At 41.3% G+C, this 18954-nt stretch overlaps 3 protein-coding genes across 3 annotated transcripts; all 3 read left to right on the top strand.

Annotated features, from left to right (window-relative positions):
* The first annotated feature begins 75 nt into the window (after positions 1-75).
* LOC145454037 (putative galactarate/D-glucarate transporter GudP) lies at positions 76-3863 on the top strand. The gene has a single exon (XM_080332016.1). It carries the CDS (start codon positions 1241-1243, stop codon positions 2729-2731), a length of 1491 nt encoding a protein of 496 aa, XP_080188142.1. The 5' UTR covers positions 76-1240; the 3' UTR covers positions 2732-3863.
* On the top strand, positions 1945-11507 carry LOC145454034 (EGF domain-specific O-linked N-acetylglucosamine transferase-like). The gene is made up of 10 exons (XM_080332014.1): positions 1945-2075; positions 3864-4034; positions 4088-4204; positions 4271-4368; positions 5400-5573; positions 5836-6052; positions 6113-6277; positions 6676-6897; positions 10081-10220; positions 10282-11507. The coding sequence occupies exons 2-10, from the start codon at positions 3867-3869 to the stop codon at positions 10541-10543; spliced, it is 1563 nt and encodes a 520-aa protein (XP_080188140.1). The 5' UTR covers positions 1945-2075; positions 3864-3866; the 3' UTR covers positions 10544-11507.
* A 523-nt stretch (positions 11508-12030) lies between these two features.
* Positions 12031-18728, top strand: LOC145454036 (EGF domain-specific O-linked N-acetylglucosamine transferase-like). Its single transcript, XM_080332015.1, has 9 exons — positions 12031-12355; positions 12554-12673; positions 12741-12841; positions 14838-15008; positions 15066-15285; positions 15528-15689; positions 15747-15965; positions 17785-17924; positions 18319-18728. The coding sequence occupies exons 1-9, from the start codon at positions 12191-12193 to the stop codon at positions 18578-18580; spliced, it is 1560 nt and encodes a 519-aa protein (XP_080188141.1). The 5' UTR covers positions 12031-12190; the 3' UTR covers positions 18581-18728.
* Positions 18729-18954: the final 226 nt, after the last annotated feature.

Genomic DNA, 18954 nt, shown 5'->3' on the forward strand with positions numbered 1-18954 from the left:
CGTCTGTAAATCGTCACGCACTTTTTTCTACGAGATGGTCGTGTCGACGTGTAGTTTCAAAGCAATACCGTTTTAGAGGGAAATTATGACGTGTTGCTCGTTACCATTTACAAACTATGAGGATGCGGACGCCAATATATCGGCTGTCGATGTCGCTGGTAAAGTATATCAGAAATTGGATAGCAGTACACTCGAGCGCGCCATGAAGTACGGTATATGATAATTGGTAATGCGTGTTGTCTGAGAGCCTGTGCTGGTATGAGTCTGAATCATTTATTGTCGACTTACAATGCACTTCACTCGGCAGTAATCAGATACAGCACTCCCGCGTTGGTTCATGACCTGGTAGTCTCAACGAATGTACATTGTACAACGATAGTCTTTCAGATGTATAGATCGGAAAAGTTACTTTTATAGCGTAGTAGGGTAACGAGTCCCGTCAGCTGTATAGTGTATGCGTGGGGCGGCGGGCTTATGTAGCATGATTACGAGGGAGACGTAGTAGGCTGCACTCTCGATGTAACATGATGATATGTCACCTTGTTGCGTGATTTATCATCCGGCAGCGTTGATATCCGATATCTAAGGGTATCTGCAACTGTATGGTATCGCCACCACAGCAATTTACAGCGCAGAGAACGCTGTTATCTTTTCAGTATTTGATAGACTTCAGGATTATGTCAATTCAATTTATTGCTAAAAATTTCATCATTTCAATACACCACAAGACTGCGACAGAAGGGAAGATGGGATGGAGTCGAAACGACAGTCGTACGTCATCTCAGTGAATAATGCGGTTAGTCAATAACAGCCGGAGTATTTTGGTGTGAAAGTACAATATTTAGCAGCGGTCAGCTGACCCCCGGCTAGGATCAGCTGATTTTGTGAACTGCAGTCAAGCAGCAAGGAAGACACACGTGAGTGTTTTCTAGTGCCGGATCTCAAGCGTCTTGAGAATTTGAGAATAGGCAAGTCATGATGAGGTGTACTTTGTAGTGTCGGGCAATTTTAGGTTTTAGTTGGGACAAGCTATGCCTGAGAATATCGTTCTGCAGCGCGTCTGTAGGAACAGAGGCTACTGTATACTCGCGATCCGCGGGCCCATTCATATATAGCATATGTTTAGTGTTTATTATGGTGAGAGCCCAATGATTGGTAAATTTACAGCGTATAGTTAGTGAGTTTTCCACCTCGCACGTACTGACCCTATTATTGAAACATTTCCAGGTTTTTATTGAGAATGTCTTGTACATTATTTGGGGAGAAGCCGTACGTATGGTACTGCAACCTGGTCTTGATGCTGTGCTATGCAGTTGGAGAGCTAGGTCATTTTCTACTTGGTGCTACATCTCGGCCAATGGCACAATCGATACACTTCGGCGATCAAGACTGTTTCTCAATGAATAGCACCTTTGACGCAATATGTTCCAATTTCTCGAACCATGAAGATGGCTGTCAGAACGCAACTGTTGAAGGAACAAATGTCTGTGAATGGAACTACACAGGAAGTGGAGTGGAGTATCAGTTACTAGCAGGACCATTTTTTGTTGCTATATTCACTGTGATGGGTGTTACACTCGGCACTTTGGGAGATCGTTACAGCCGCATTAGAATATTATCCGTCTGTGTCTTCATATGCTCTACCACTGTACTTCTGACTGGTTTTAGTAACCGATATTGGCAATTGGCTGTACTCAGACTTGTGTTCGGTGGGGCGGAAGCTGGGTTTTCACCACTATGTGCAAGTATTATTGCTGACATATTTGGTGAAACATCAAGAGGCCTTGCAATGGGTGTCTTTAATTGGGGAATCTATTTTGGATTCGGATCTGCCTTCGCTGTCGGTAACTTAGTTACGGAAGCTGATATTAATGGGGCTGGATGGCGTTGGGCGTATTACATGTCTGGGATTCCGGGATTTTTGATGGTGCTACTTGTCTTCTTTTCTGTTCGAGAACCAACACGGAAAAACATAACTGTGACAGGCGATAAAGAGGAAAAGAAAGATCCAGACTTGATGAAGACGGATGTAACTTCCCTGCTTCACAAAGTGTTGGCGTCAATTAAAATACTCGGTACGAAAATTTCGCTGTTAGTTCTTCTAGCAGGCGCATGTATTAGACACTCTGCTAGTTTCTGTTTTGCATACAATGCGCAGTTGTATTTTTCTGAATATTATCCTAGTACCAATTTAGGAATATGGATGGCGCTCTCTTCGATCCTTGGTGGCTCGATAGGCATTGCAACTGGAGGTTTAATATCCGATTTAGTCGTTAAAAAATATGGAATATATACAAGGTTAAGTGTGCTTTCGCTAAGTCAGTTATTAGCGTCACCGCTTGCGTTTGGTGTTTTGTACATAGATCCCCCTTATTGCTTCATTTCTTTAATTGGCGCTTATTTATTTGCCGAAATGTGGTTCGGAATCCTGTTTGCAGTGATGGTTGAACTTTTTCCCACTTCGATTCGATCCACATCCATGGCTACTTTTTTCTTTGTTATAAATAACGTGGCGGGGCTTGTTTTACTTGCTGTTCCAAGCTTAAAGCACCACATGGGTACGCGAAATGCTCTTACTTTGGTCTACCCAGGCTTTTATTTGGCGAGCGCGCTGTTCTTTCTTCTTGCCCAACTGCTACTTAAAAGAGAATTCCATAAAGATAACAGTCTGAGTGATAATATTGAGGAAGAAGCTAAACCGATGGCGGAAAGCCTTGATTGCGTTTTATAAGTTTCACAGTAAAAGTTCGCCTGTTTTTTTTCGTCAAAGTTTTCACCCGCCCAAATTTTAATCTGATTGGTCCCCAATATTGTGCAGTTAAGAAGGTAGTGCGTGAAGCAGCCTTACAATTGAAAGATTCGCAAAATGGTTTGATTTCCTAACGACTTTTTGAAATTTGTTTTTTCAATATAATTTGCTCTATGCATTTTACAAGCTGTAAGTTCTAGCTTTTTCGATCTGAATTTGCATAATTTGTGCAATGAGCAATGAGCATACCTCCGATCCAATATATTGCTGTATATTACAGAATCTGCCATTCCATTTTTATATCTAGGTGAACAGGGGCTATGGTCGGTAGCTGCCAAGTTTTTATGAGAGCTGTAAAATTTATCGCATTATGAATTCATAACAGTGATTTCCAACCTGCGGGTCTGGGCGAAGGTGTGTACCACATTTAGAGGGGGGGATGCGGAACCTTTTAAAATCGGAAATTGGGAACCACTGATACAACACCATCCATAAGTATGAACTTTGGAAGCATATACAGTTCATGGTTTCACTGTGTCATATAAAATAAAATGCTATCAAGTTTTATATATATTTGGATATTTTTACATATTTGACCCTTTCATCATCATTATTAGATATAGGCTAGTAACTGCTCATTTTAAACTTTAAATTTAATGCTTTCCTGCTCCCTTGCGGCAATGCGGGTTTCATACCGATATTTTATTACTATTATTACCCGACAATTAGGAAGTTGATTTATGGTTACCTGTTGTAATTTTCTGTTGTTATTTGGTTGGGGATCAAGTGTGTGGGTGCTATGTTTTCAAACCATGTAGGGTGTTGTTATTTTGAAAGCCACTGCTGCTGTTTTCACCTTGTCTTCTTCATCCAGTTATTGTGCCATTACACGGGGGGTAGGACTAACGCATGTTTATATTTATTTACCGTATTTAATATTATCATCGATCATGTCGGTCGAAATGAAGCGACTGTATCTGTGCAGAATTATATATAATGACACTCCCTATATTTTAAGGGCTAAATTTCTTACTATTGGTAAGCTATACAGCATAATTTCATTCGACAATGAAAGGTTGCGATGAATTCATTTGACTGTTTCGTTTTGAACCAGGCAATGGTTTTACCTACATCCCATATATTTCTGTACTTGATTACCATTTCAATCTCGTGGGCTGGAGACTGGGGGCGCCTTGAGTTGCATTCAAATCACATTCCGTATGTTTTGGGGCATCATCAAGATCTGGCTAGTGCCTGCGCGTCCGATGACCAATGTCCATATAAGGTATTCATCTAACTACTTTGGTTTTACATCGGAATCACATATTTTTCTTTCAGATTGTCGACCAATGTTGGGGATATGAGGATGGTTGCAAGGGCAATGCTTCGTTCTCCAAAAATGACGAACCGATAAACTGCGCTTCTGACCATCACAAACGGGATTTTTGGTTTCGAGTAACGACATATTATCTCCGTGTTCTTGCAGCCGGCGTTATAATTAAGCCTAGCTCTGTCTGAAAGGCAGACTTCGGTTTCATAGGAAATATCCGGAAGGAAATGGAAGCAATCAGAATATGTACGGCGGATGTGGAAAATGACTCGTCGCTCATATGTGCAAGGTCTGTGTTCAGTGCTGTACCCTTATCGTAATCCCCTGTAAGAAATTTACATTACACGGAGACAGAAGTGTCCACAGTTTTTTTTTGCCCTGGATGGTCAAGTAAACTCTGCAAACCTATTGATTATTTTGTTTACAAAGAGTAAAATGGATGGAACACTCGACTTTTGTGCCTGAAAATTTTGCTTGTTGGATCACGGTGTTTTGTGCTTGTGCGTTGTGACTATATCATGGTCTTGGTCTCAGTGGTCTGCATTATGCGCATATGGTCGATGTAGTCAGCATTGCCACTCAAGTAGAAGTAGAGGTGGTATCGTTAATTTCTACTGGAGTACAAATATAAATTTCCGAAATGTGCCTAAACTAGGCCTACTTGAAGCACAAGTAGAAAGTGAGATGTCTCAACAGCACAGAAGTAAGTAGTTTCAAAATGTAGATTGGGTAGAGACACCGCATAAATTTAGCAGTTGATATGCAATGTTGTTTCCTATTCTCTACTAGTTACTGACGATCACTCCTGGCGAATGCCAGCCGAAAATATTCGTGTTCATTTCAATATGAATATACTATTCAGTTTTGGTAGTCAATCGGACGTGGCTTGCACAAAAGGTCTAGCAACAATGTACTTTTCGAAAACAAACATTCATTTCCGATAATAGGCCTACAGGAGTTATTTTGTTGGTTGTCGCGACGGTTTCACTTGTTATAGTGATGCAATCTTAAACTTTATACTTAGCAATACCCAAAATGTATTAAGGTAAGTAGTTTTGCCTCAAAAACCGGTTAAAGTTGACGTGGTAGTAGAGGAATTCTCATATCCTCTTGACTAGTTTCTGTCCTCAAAAAAGAATCCACACTCATTACAATTGATACTCATTACAATTGATGCTCACCTACCTCGGATTTGAGTAGTAGAATTGTTGTGCCATGCCCCACTTCGGAGTATTACTGAATAAAGGGATATATTCAATCAACTGGGCCGCGATTTTGTGTCATTTATCATACCAATCTTCTACTTTATTCTTGTTGCAGAAATGCCAAGTTTTGTCACGCCAGAAACCTTTACATCGATTTTCGAAGCCACACACCGGACAGAGATCGTTTCAAAGAAGATATGTTTGAAAAGGGAATGATCGGAGGCTATTGCAAATTCGACGAATCATTGTTGAAAGAACAAGGCAGCCATCCCTATCCTCTGCAATCATGGTATGGTATACCGTAAATTGAATGTTGTTTTCTCACTATCGATCTCTGAAGAATTTGAAGATCGTATTGAAGTCAAGCTGGATTACTGTTGTTTTAACATCACTTTGTGATGGTAGATTTGTTGATATAATCGTTTCATTTGTTATGTGGTGATGGTAGCCAATTTCAATATGACATCAAATTGGTGGCTAGGCATCTTTGAATTATCCTTTGTCGATGGGTGGACTTTATACTTGCATTACCGCTACTGATTTGGATTTAGGTACTCGGAACTGCAGAATTACACAAAGTTAGACTTCCAAATCTCCAACGACAACGGCCGGTGCGACGTATTCATCGATAAACCGTCGATTCTCATGAAATTGGACAGTGGGGTAAACATATACCATCACTTTTGTGACTTTTTCAATCTCTACCTGACGCAACACGTTAATAACTCGTGGTTTGGCAAAGATGTGCAAATCATCATGTGGGACACGGTGAGTCTTGATAAGGTTTTGATGCCGTTTCGCATTTAACATATTCCGTTCGATGCGAAGTCATCTCTAGGATATTTCGATATTGTTGAAGATGCTTGGAATGCATTCACCGATCATCCGGTCTTGAATTTGAAAGGTTTCACCGGGAAACGGGTGTGTTTCAAAGAGGCGATATTTTCCCTCCTTCCAAGGATGAGAGGCGGACTGTTTTATAATTCCTACATTGTAAGTATTCTGCGAAGGTATCGATCATCAGAAGTGGTCAAAGTAGTCAGCAGTGATACTCGAGTATCAGTAGTAAGGTTTTCTACTCAACAGGCTATATCTACAAGTGTTGATTTCAAAGACATGTCAAAATTTCTTCAAGTAGAAGTAGAAAATGAAAGTCTGAAAATTACTTAGAATAAGTAGTTACAAAAAGACCGTTTGATCGCGGCGTCGCATATTTTTCAACAGTTTATAGGAGTTCCATAATCCAAAATGTAAAAAGAGGCAGTTTTGCCTAAAAAACATACATACAAATGGAAGCAGCACAAAAATATCCAAGTCAAATACTCAAGAAAATTGTAAAATACTTTCTTACTGACAACCTTCGTTTATGATCTTTCGTACTTTATATTCAGCCGAAGGGTTGCGTGGGGTCTTCCATGTTCCGCGCGTTTTCGGAACACTTCCTCCATCGAATGGGCGTCCGGCAGGACCAAAGTACGTTTCTGCCGGGAGCGAAAATTCGATTGACGATACTGCAACGAGGAAGTCCGGACAACGACCACGTGTTCAGGCAAATTAAAAATCAAGACGAATTAGTTGCAGTGGCGAAAGAATTTGACGAATTCGAAGTGAAGGTACGTGTTCTTGTGCTGTGCATATTTAAAGCTTGCAGTGATTGTGTTCGAAGTGATGTGGAATTTGTGCAATGTTACATTCACTCTATCGCATCTAGCGTACGTGACCGTAACGCGTAACCGTACGCGACGTTAGGTAGTCGCCTCCTGTAGAGGTGAGATTATAGGCTACTTGGGTACAGGCGCAAGCAGAGGTGTCAAAGTAGTCAAGAAAGCTACTCAGGTAGAAGTAAAAGTAGTGACGGAAAAAATCTACTCAAGTACGAGTAGAAGTACCTCTTCCATAAGCAACTGAAAGCTACTTGAAGTAGAAGTAGAATTGACTGACTTTAAATCTACTCGCCTAAGTAAGTAGTTGTGAAATAGTAAATCAAGGTGATGATCCAAGACTGCTAGCTAGGTCGCATTCAATAAAAGTAGGTTTCACTGAGCTGTATAGTGGAAAATAGTGTCTGGTCCGACTGAAATGCTATAACGATTGGAAATCAACGTGGTCCAAGGCTGCGAGGTAGGCCACATTGAAGTATAAGGTGAGCCTTCCGGCCATAATGTTGAAAGCTCCATAAAATGAGGAAGAAAAACTCGCACTCGCGAGAAATTAGGCTGCCTATCAAACTGTGCATATTACATGGATTTTTCATGCTAAATTGGCCTGTCCTGTGTGCTGTACGAAGGAGCTGTGCCCGATGTAGGCATACACAGGGTTGTAATGACTCGAGTCATGTCTTGACTCGAGTCATTTTTACAAATACGTAAAATGACTCGACTCGAGTCAATTTGTTTATTGACTCGACCTGTACTCAGAGGTGGTCAAAGAAGTCGAGAAAGCTACTCAAGTAGACGTAGAAGTAGTGACGCAAAAATGTACTAAGTACGAGTAGAAATAGTACTTTTAAAAGCAACCTTAACTACTTGAAGTAGAAGTAGAGTTGACTGACTTTAGATATCCTCAAGTAAGTAGTTGTGAAAACGTTCGCATGGATTGTCAGAAGCTGCAAATTGAGCTATGCGAAAGGTGCAGAGCTTGATTCATATTGATGCAAACCAGAATTTTCGACACCATAAGCGTTCGTCTGCATCATGGGACGAAAATGATAGTATTGATATGGAAATGCGATACTAATCCTCTGTTCAGTCGAACAATCTGTTTTGGAAAATATGGTATGACGCTGGGCGCCTTTCCCTGTAGTTTAGCCGAAGAGCAATATGGAGAAGTTGTATCGGATACGGTGTAAACACTTTGTGCGATTAGTTATAAAAAATAAGGCGGATAGTAAGAATGCCATATTGTGTGGTTTTATTTCCGGAAATTAAAAGCATTACTACACTTGCTTTTACACTTCAACATGTATGTTCTTCAGACAAAAAAACTGAAACTAAACATAACTCAAAGTATGATACTGGGAATTTAAAGAGAATAATAAATACTACTTTTAAAAGCCGAAAATCTATGTCATGTCTTCAGTTCAAAAAGTTTCAGAGGTAGTATGATAAAACAGGTCTGAAGCTAAAAAAAAATCAGGTCCACTTTTCCAGATTTGGACATGCCATGGACTTCCAGATTTCGATATGATGAGTAAATGCTAGATTGCAAAACCTCATTTTCAAACGTTACGATGGGCCATTTATACTGTGATGAAATATTTCATATGGGCGACAATGCGGTATTAATGGAGCCACACAACCCGCCACCTGGTTTATATTCACAGATACTTTCGTGAAATCATATTGGTCTCTCCATATCCACTGTACGCTAAGCGCGACGAGAATTTTGGGTTTTACTGAACTTTTGTGAAGATTAAACGTTGATACTCCGTGAAAATTCTTCAGGCTATCTTCCTGATTGAAGGATAAAACTACTTCTACTTGACAAACTGAAAATAGCTAAAAGTAAGTACATCACAAAATATTACGAAGTAGAAGTAGCGGGAAATTAGATCTACTTGAGCTAGTACCCAAGTAGTGGAAAACTACTTGAGTACTTCAAAAAAGTAGAAGTACTTCGTTACTGACCACCTCTGGGCGCAAGTAACGATTCCATGTCGAAAAATGAAGTGTCCAAAAGTGACAAAGTAGCTTTGAAAAGAAGTGTAGATCAGAGCAAGTTATCATAACATGGTATAATTTTATATCATTAAGTACTACGGTAGTACTAACTACTCTATAGAAGGGGGGCCGTACGATTTTGTCCTTGCACAAAATGATAAACTTTCTAAATTCGACTGATGCTGGTAGTAGGGCGTGAACCATTAGAAAGCCACATCAGTTAGTTACTTGAACAAAGTAAAATCGCATATTTGAAACGGTCAGTTATAAAATACTGCTAATTTTACTGGAGATACATTATTTCACTTTGATCTCAACTACTTTTTCACTTGACTACTGTTTTATGTCAAATTTCAAGTTTTGCTTCCCCGTTAAAATGGATCCAGTTTATGAGTGACATATTTAGCCCACATTCGTTAATCCATAGTCCCTATGACAATCAGTTCTGTAATTTCGAAATTCAGAGTCTCCAGTGTTCCCTTGCGTATTTACCGTGGCTCAAGACCAGCACTGGCTTACCTTGTCAGTTGGAATTGCAGGGTTGTAGCCAAGTCACAAGGTTCCGAGTCACAAGTCAATCTCACTTTTGCAGTTTTAACTCCATTCAAGTCGAGTCATTTTCAATTCACCACCGAGCCAAGTCCGAGTCCAAGAATAGAGGGTCGAGTCCGAGTCATGGTGTTGTGACTAGAGTCCAAGTATTGTGTTCACTATCAAGTTTTCAGTTTAATACGGTCCAAGCCACTTTATCAACTCTATGCGAGTGATGTAGAATGGTTCGCATTCATAATAATATATAGTTATATTCCTCAGTCTTAACAGTTTCTAGCACTATTTTTCAAGCATCAGGACTGATAGACGAAACACCAATAATGTAGCAACCTTGCTATTCTCCGAAGTTACAATGAAATGTCTGTCTTGGCCGTCGTAGTCTCGAGTCATATACGACTTGGTTCGAGTCGTGCACATTTGCAAAAATTACTCGAGTCAAGTCGAGTCAACAAAAAATCGTGACTAGAGTCGAGTCATGACTCGATTCATTACAACCCTGGGGAATTGACCCTGCGGCCTCTGTTCTACAACACCATCTTTGTGCGAGATCGAGACTAATTCTGTGCGTTTCATGCTTGATTTCAGGTTGTACAGTACAATTGGAGAACCGTATCATTCGTGGAACAACTAAACATCACCCACAACAGCGATATCTTCATCGGTATGCACGGTGCGGGTTTGCTCCATTTTCTATTCTTGCCAGACTGGGCGGTCGCATTCGAGCTGTAAGTAAAAGCCGCGCTGGTCGCTTCGATCTGTTATGATGAAAGTTGTTTGTCTGGGCAGGTACAATTGCGGCGACACCGGTTGTTACTACGATCTAGCACGCTTGCGTGGACTGAATTACATCACTTGGGGCGATGGAAAAATTGAAGCTTTCGACCGAGGCAAACATCATCGCTACGGGGATAATCCGAAGTTTTGGAACTGGTCGTTTGAGCCGGACGAGTTTCGTCGGCTACTTGTAAGAGCACGGGATGCGTTGGTTGCGAAAAAGCGGGATTATCGGACTTTGAAAATAGGAACAAATAAACATGACGAGCTCTAGCTCGTCGACTTACTAAGCTATTCTGACTTGATATTCTTATCCTAAGATTTTTGTTTTGAACTTGTCATCCAAGGTCTCGCACATTTTCACGGCGTACATGTACTTACTATTCGTATAGTTTTGTTTATTGCGGCGGCGTTTGCCACCATGGTCGGGGGATCAATCATCTCAAACGCGATTGCTTCGCTTGATAAGTTGTTGATATCAATCGAATACACCTTTTTTATATACGTTCGTGTGAAATGAAATCAATCCCCGTGCGAAAATTACTTGATTTATTGCAATCCAATTGTTTTATAAATGTTCATCGATTAAATGCGAAAGTGTTTCCTTTATATTATTGCTCATTGTTCATGTTCATGCTCATATGTCACTCATACTAAAGTCTTGTTGATACGGGTGCTTTTCAGTTCAGTTTTTTCTGCCGGCTTACTTCAATGCCACTGTATAATTATTTGGTTTCATATTGCATCCACACTTATGACGCACGTATGATGTTGATGTTGATTACACTGTAACAGTGTATTTTGCATACTCCTTCTCTTTTCTTGTCAACTTTCTTATGTTGTATAAACGAACCGGCGACTAACTTTTTAATTTTTCTTACTACGCTTTTTAGTGTGTAACAACTTTGTCCTATTACGATATCTAATCAATTATTTCTGTCGGGCATCTGCTGGAAAAAAATGGCTATTGTAATTCTGAAACTGTGTGTCATGGCAATCGGAAGTATCAATTGTTAGCTGGATTCAGGGATATCGCGAGTTCAAGATATCCCTGGCTGTATTGCATTATATATATATTCGAAATTCATACGTGCCTGCTCCTTATCTCTGAACATTTACACTGCCTTGACAATTTGTATGCATTACTTTTCATCTAACTAGTAAGATAACCCAATCTGGTGATCTCCACCTGTATTAGTGCGTCCTTTTGAAATAAAGTAAATAGCATCAGACGGGTATATTTTGTAATTGTATTGTTTGCCCAGGAATTGAACGTTACATCACTAGGTGAATCTATTGAAGTTCGTAGTAAATCGCTACGTTTTATGTTCGCGGATTCGGATGAGTAGCGCTGAAAGCGGCAGTGATAGACTGTGTTGACAAGTCATGCGAAACTTTGGAACCGAGTATACTAGCCGAGATAATTGAGCTTGCGGTTGCAGTCTCAAGGGTTCGGGGGAGGGCTGCGTGTATCATAGTAGTGAGTTCTTAGCTATTATAGATGTACGGGTTATTGCCTTTGGCTACGAGACGTGGACTAATGAACCTGAAGTCGATTTCGCCTCTTTGAATGTATGCATTGCATATCCGATTTTGAACGTAGTCGGAGTAGCATGACTCGACAGGCTATGTGATTGACGGTAATCATAGCATGGAGACCTGCTGTGTCATATTGGTTGCTTCTGATAATGATAATATTTGTAATGAATCTGCATCGTTTCTTTGCCACTACGGCGCAATTGTACAGCATGGCTTCATACGTAATGTGGCAATGCTTTTTTTGTGTTATAGGTTGGGCTAAAGTGTGCCGCTTAATATTGTTGGCGGAAGTATATACATTTTCAGCGTAGGTGGTGTTTAGTAGCGCGTCAACCGATGCATCTGGTGGATTCAATTGTCAAGCAGATTTGATCCTCCGATAATGTGGCTGTGCGGGCTTGCGATCATTCTCGCCAACGCTCGGGTTACCTTGGGAAATGTCGATTGGGAAGCTATTCGTTTGCTACCGGAACATCTGCCGATGTTTTTCTTTGGCAACCCGTCGATGCGGAAACAATGCGAGATTGATAAAGACTGCCCGTTCAAAGTGAGTGACACGTGATATTTTTATGTGATCTAAATTTCCCATCCGCTAATAACGAAGCAGGACCAATCTTCGGATTAACTGCATGTCACTCATTGGTCATTATGAAATCACGGATCAACCATACTTTCGTGCGCAGTTGCTGAAATAGTGTGATATCCTTCTGGTTAACAGCGATCCCTTGTTTGGCATTTCATTCAGGAGATTTTGGGTGGATTATCTTGCTGGGGATACGAGGAATCAGATGTTCAATGTCAGCGGCACCTGTCGGACTTCTCTGTATGCAGTGATGATATCGCCGCAGGTCAATATTGGTCCCAGGTTCGCCAATCGTGACTCGTAGCTGCGCGCCGCAATCACTAAGTTACGGGGTAATTTGTTGTTTCAGGGGGATTTTGGCAAATTGCGAGGATATCTGAATGAAATGAGAGACGGCGAACTATGCAAGACGAAATCAGAATCATCGCCTTCGTCGCTGATATGCGCAAAGTTTGTATTTATTACGTCTTGGGCGGTTATGCAGCAGCGTATTTTGAATGCGAGTTCGCGTTTAAAAAGAAGTTCAGGGCATAGTCCTGTTGCACCTTGATCCTGAACTTCGGATTTGAAAAGCGCGCGTTGCTTATTTAAACGCGAGATCTGCAGGTTCCATTCAAGAGCCAACGAGGCTGTGTTCAAACCAAGTCCTATTTCAAACGCGCTGGTGCGTTTTACCCGTTTACGCATTTGCTCCATGTTGAAGTTCCAGCCTTAGACTTCGTTAGAGATGCTATCAGAGGTGGTCAGTAACGAAGTACTTCTACTTTTTCGAGGTATTCAAGTAGTTTTCCGCTACTTGCGTTACTTACTCAAGTAAATCTGATTTCCGCTACTTCTACTTCGTAAAATTCTGTGATCTACTTACTTACTTCTCGCTATTTTCAGTTTGTCAAGTAGAAGTGGTATAATCCTGTTATCAGAAAGATAGCCTGACGAATTTTGGGGCTGTTTTCGCGGAGTACTAACATATTATTCGTAAAAGTTAAGTAAAGACCAGAATTTTCGTCGTGCTTCGCGCACGGTACATATATGCAGCACCGTAACTGCCGCACCCCAAACCCCCCAATTGGGGGGGGGGGCCCGAGCTCGAAGGGGGCCCAAAATTATTTCGTGAATTAGCATAAATCATAGAGTAATTTTTGAAAATTTATGCAATATTTCAAAATTTTCCAGTTGGCATTTATCTATATTATTGGGTATCGTGCCATCACCGCGCCACGACCCACAAGACATACTATCAAGTTTTAGGCCATATAACATGCAACTCCAAGAAGTGTGTCAGAACGATCGGCAGCGAGAAAAGCTTGGCCGAAAAGGTCTATGCCCTTATGCAGACCGAAGACTTCGTTATATAGGCATCAAGTACATCATTACAATCAAGTACCGCAAGCTAGGCCAGGTGTTCGTAAATAGTGATCGCGACGCAACGGTGTATTTTTTTTAATTTACCGAAAACACAAGCGTATCGCATCTGTTCAGCATTTTCAACCGTTAATTGTTACATATTGACCAAACGAAAACGAAAATCGACATTGTCTTATAAAATCGCAACGTGCAATGAGCATGATGACACTTCCGCGTGTGGAAATTTCCGCATGTGGACACTTCCGCCTCTGGACTCTTTTGCATGTTACACTTTAGCAAACAGCACTTTAGCAGCACGGTACTCTTTCGCCCTGGCATGACTTTAAAACGATACGCCCATATAAGTTATATTATAATTTTCAAATTTTAATGCGTCATGCATCATCAATTCATCATGCGTCATTGTGTCATGTTCAGGGGTTAATGTCAGGAATTAGCAGTCATGGACATGTGGCAAAGCTCAAGTATTGAATTCTAAAATATTTCACAATTTACATCCATGTTCGCGTGCTCAAATGTATACTTGGCCGTAAAACCTCAGCTATTGTCATTCGAATCGCAGTGTAAATAGGAACGCGCTAAATATAGGAAAGAGGCATATGATTCAAATGCATCCGAAGGAACAAAGCTGTAATTTAGTTCTGTATACATTGTACCTGAATAAAGCCCTCATAATGTTGGGATTTACAAATTTTGTTGATAAAAACATGCATTTAAGTATATGCTGTATACTGGCGTGAGAAGGTATGAAGACGAAAAGAGCTAACTATAGAGCAGGGTATTATTGCGGCGAACATGAGGGCAAACAGACAAAGCTGGAAATTTTCGGCGGAACCAGAGTTAGCATTTCAAAATAGTTTTCGAAAGGCGATTAATTGAAGTCCTATATAAATGGGGGTGATGACTGATGGCGTTGGAGCTCTCAAGGAATACCGCGTTAATATCGAATCTATAGAAACTGTACGAACTCCCATTTCCATGAGCCACAATCCCCGATAGGTAACACGCCGCCGTAGTACGTGTAGTTCCAAGGTGTTCATTTGTTCATATAGCTCTCTGAACGCCTTCGTTATAATTTCAGGAATGCGAAAACGTGCAAAGCAAAAAACTTATTTCTGCACATGCCCTCGTTGACGGAAAAAGATGGTCACAGTATCTTGGTGCCAAAAGACGGAACTGTCGGGGGTTATTGCGATTTAGATAGTAAATCCCTGACCGACCATACTGTTGTCAAAAGAGCGCTGTCCACTTGGTAACTACACGGGGAGAGTTTAAGTGCAAGGATGTCACATACGAATTATGGTTTCAGGGGTCATCAACTTCAATCTTACAAATCTCTCGACTTTGACCCTTTTGCGGGTGACGCGCAGCATTGTGACGTGGTATTTGAGAGACCTGTGGTGTTCGTGCAGCTCGACGCTGTCGGGAATTTGTACCATCATTTCTGCGACTTCTTCAACTTGTATTTGACTCAGCACACGAACAACTCCTGGTTCGGGACCGACGTGCAGATAATACGATGGAGTGATGTAATTGAAACTTAATTGTGTATTTTTCGAACGTTCTCAGTCTAGGCTTGCTTCCGATTACGTATAAGCAGATGTGGTTGAAGTTGTTGGACTTTTGGTACTCGAGTGGAAATAAGACCTTACTTACTTAGAAATCGCTGCCTCTGCATGTACCTGAGTAGAAATTTACTACGTTACTTCTACTTGATGAGCTTTGAACACATCTGCATAATCGTATTCTGTCAACAATCCATGCTCTGCAGCATCACAGATTCCGAGACCCTTTCATGGAAGCTTGGAGCGCGTTTACGGACCACGACATTTTATCGCTGCGCGACTTCGCCGGCCGAAAACTCTGCTTTCCCGAAGCCACGTTCGCGCTTTTACCGCGAATGGCGCACGGGTTATATTACAGCACTTACCTGGTAAGTACGCCGCTTTAAAAAGCGATGTCGCGCCGCTTTAACCGCGATTGTATTCAGACTGAGCACTGCCGCGGATCGGCGCTTATGAAGTCGTTTTCTGACCATTTTCTCTTTCGGATGAACGTCTCCAGCGACGTTGGCAACGTTCGGGATGCGATACGAATCACTTTTTTGCAACGCGGGTCCAACCGTACATTGTATCCCGTTTTCAGGAGAGTTTTGAACGCCGACGCATTGGTGAAGAGAATGCAAAAGTTACCTAACGTCGATTTGAAGGTAGGCTACTAGCTTAAGTGGTCAAACTAGTTGTCGAGTTGATACTCAATTATAAGAACTAACGTAGTGAATTTCTACTGGAGTAGATGTAGAGGTTTCCAAGTAAGTAATAAAGTGAGAAAACTGTCTGGTAGTAGAAATAGTAATCACTTGAGTAAGTAGTGCAAGCGGCTTGAGTACTTCAGAAAATGAGAAGAGAAAGAGAAATCCACTTAGTTTCTGACCCCAAATATGTCAAATATAGCCGTAACCGAGCACTTAAACTTTCAAAGTACTGACGTTGGTGATGTCTACTGTCTACTCAAGCAGTTATGCTTTTGGAATATGCTTCCACTCTGACCTTGTTTGTAAACCTTCAATGCTGCACCAAATCGCATAAATGCGCTGCATTGCATTTCACCCGTCACGTTGGTCGCCAAGAAGCGTCTCATAACGTTTAAAATTGGCACCGGCAGTGCAAATCAATCCTCGGAAGTATTGGTCTACCTAAAAGTACTTGAGAGCAGGGATGTAATGACTCGACTCGAGTCACTATTTTTGGTGACTCTACTTGACTCGAGTCATTTTTTCAAATTCGTGAAATGACTCGAATCGCCTCGAGTCAATTTGTGTATTGACTCGACTTGTCATTGTGCATGACTCGTACCAATTAGTAATATGACTCGAGACAAGGGCGGCCAAGGCAAAAATTTCATTGAAACTTCAAAGAATAGTAAAGTCACCACATTATTGGTATTTCGTCTATCAGTCCTGATAACTTGGAAAACAGGGCCAGAAACTGTTAGGACTGAGGAAAATGACGATATTATGAATGCGAGCCATTCTATCATTCGAGCGAAGTTGAAAAAAGTAGGTTGAACTGGATTGAGCTCAAAACTGAATAGTGAACACTGAACACAATGGCTTGTACTCAGACTCGAGTCACAACACTCTATGACTTGGATTTGACCCTCCGGCTCCTGCTCTCTGACTTGGACTCGGGACTTGACTCTGGGTGAATTGAAAATGAATTGACTTGACTCGTCGAGTCAAAACTATAAAAGTGAGATTGACTTGTGACTCGGAGCCTTGTAACTTGGTTACAATCCTGCTTGAGAGTTGTTCCCTGGGCTTTCGTTTTTTTACTTCTACCCGTAATTAGTAGGCTATACCTTTACCTTTACTTTGACTTTTTGCCGAGTCACAATAACGACTACTTTGACCACCCCTGAGTATAAAGGCGCACCCAAACCAGCTGAATAACTGCGGTCATTGCCCCGAATATTTCAACAACTTTTTTACCTCGGAATCAAAAGCGCACAAGTACCACACATGCGCGTCCGCGTCGTCCAAATATCATGTGATCGACCGAAAAGATCATCGCTCCATCAAATATGCCGGACCTGATGTGTGGAACAGTATCCCGCCGGCCATCCGACAGTCGACGAGCAAGTACAGTTGTCCGCATTCAAGTCGAAATACAGGCAACTACTACTAAATAAATACAGTCCATCCTCAAGATTACCGGACCACTACCTGACCTATCGATCTCGCCTTCCATGACATGCCACCCCATTTTTGTCGCTTTCTATTTTTTATACTATCTTCTTTTACTTTAATTCAGTGTGCATATGCATCCTCTTTACATCACCTAGGCCAAGGTGGGTGCTGTCTGATTCCATAGACTACTCCAAGTTGCTTTGACACCTCCCTATCTTTTCATTGTATCACATTTTTGTGGTGTATTGAACTGATGCAAAATTGATAATAAACCAATAATGATGCTGATGATGATAAATAATTATACGACATGGTCTCCTACATAGTCGTATTTTATCAGGTTGTCAGTTTTGACCGAAGCGAGCTGAGCTTTCTGGAGCAGCTGCAAATTACGAGAAACACAGATATATTTATTGGTATGCACGGAGCGGGACTGGCACACTTTATGTTTCTGCCGGATTGGGCTGTAGCTTTCGAACTGTAAGTATGGCCGTGCGCGCCTAACAGCTACGCGAAATCAGTTTACAAAGTTACAAAGTAGGCTATATTCTATATGGATACTAGCCTACGCACCATTTTATGCGGACAACCCTGTGGATGAGAGGCGCTGGATTCGTGGTCATTGCCATTTGGGCATTATATATAGCCCACTACGGACGACTGGAATCTTCAAATTGTCGCAATCCCTCGTCTACGCATACGGCGATGAGCGCCTATTCTGCCTTTCCAACCTCCTACAATATTTACATTCATCCGCTACCATATTGCTAATGGCCAAATGATGGGTCTACTGCGAAGAACAAAACGGATGATAAATATAAAGCACTGATAAATATAAGGCGCGTTCCTGTACTATTGATAGTTTCATTTGCAGGTATAATTGTGGAGATATCCGCTGCTACCGAGATCTCGCGGGTCTTCGGGGCGTTCGTTATATGACGTGGGAAGATGCGTCGAAAGTGTGGGAACACGATAAGGATTCTCACGAACGCTACAGCACTAACTCTAAATTTTGGAACTACAGCTTTGATGTCGAGGAATTCATCCGTTTAGTCAGAAAGGCTCGTGACATTCTATTGGAGCACCCTAGATTTCATCATCTCAAGAAGAATTCTGCAGACCACAGAGAGCTGTAGAACTTTATTGTCTCATTTTTCATTTTGTCTCTTTTCGCAACAACCTACTGCTAGGATTTTTGTTATCCCCCAATTCTGGTCATCTGGTACATCGGTATTATCGTAATGTGACTACGCTGGTGGCTATACAATATACATGTGTAGACAGCGTCTTGTGGATAAACTATTAATATGGAATAGAGGACGATCATTATCCTTGATAATAATAACAATAATAATCGGAAAATATATATCCATCTGCTCAAAACACACACATAATTTTCTATGCGATGTAATAAACAGATAAGAGGATGCCAAAGACCCGTTACGGTCTCTCAATCTGGCATCCACCTTGGCCTACCTAACGATCGATGTCCGATCATGGTCTTATTCTT

This window comes from Botryllus schlosseri, chromosome 13 (assembly GCF_051294905.1).
Source record: "Botryllus schlosseri isolate E-star chromosome 13, Bs_hap1, whole genome shotgun sequence".
Classification (NCBI taxonomy): domain Eukaryota; kingdom Metazoa; phylum Chordata; class Ascidiacea; order Stolidobranchia; family Styelidae; genus Botryllus; species Botryllus schlosseri.

Excerpts from the sequence above, each read along its gene's own strand:
- LOC145454037 (XM_080332016.1), top strand. The coding sequence starts at position 1,241 with ATGTCTTGTACATTATTTGGGGAGAAGCCGTACGTATGGTACTGCAAC.
- LOC145454034 (XM_080332014.1), top strand. The coding sequence starts at position 3,867 with ATGGTTTTACCTACATCCCATATATTTCTGTACTTGATTACCATTTCA. Across the intron at positions 6,278-6,675 it reads TGTTTTATAATTCCTACATT|CCGAAGGGTTGCGTGGGGTC; the intron begins GTAAGTATTCTG and ends CTTTATATTCAG. Across the intron at positions 10,221-10,281 it reads TGGGCGGTCGCATTCGAGCT|GTACAATTGCGGCGACACCG; the intron begins GTAAGTAAAAGC and ends TTGTCTGGGCAG.
- LOC145454036 (XM_080332015.1), top strand. The coding sequence starts at position 12,191 with ATGTGGCTGTGCGGGCTTGCGATCATTCTCGCCAACGCTCGGGTTACC. Across the intron at positions 15,009-15,065 it reads AAAAGAGCGCTGTCCACTTG|GGGTCATCAACTTCAATCTT; the intron begins GTAACTACACGG and ends TTATGGTTTCAG. Across the intron at positions 15,966-17,784 it reads TACCTAACGTCGATTTGAAG|GTTGTCAGTTTTGACCGAAG; the intron begins GTAGGCTACTAG and ends GTATTTTATCAG.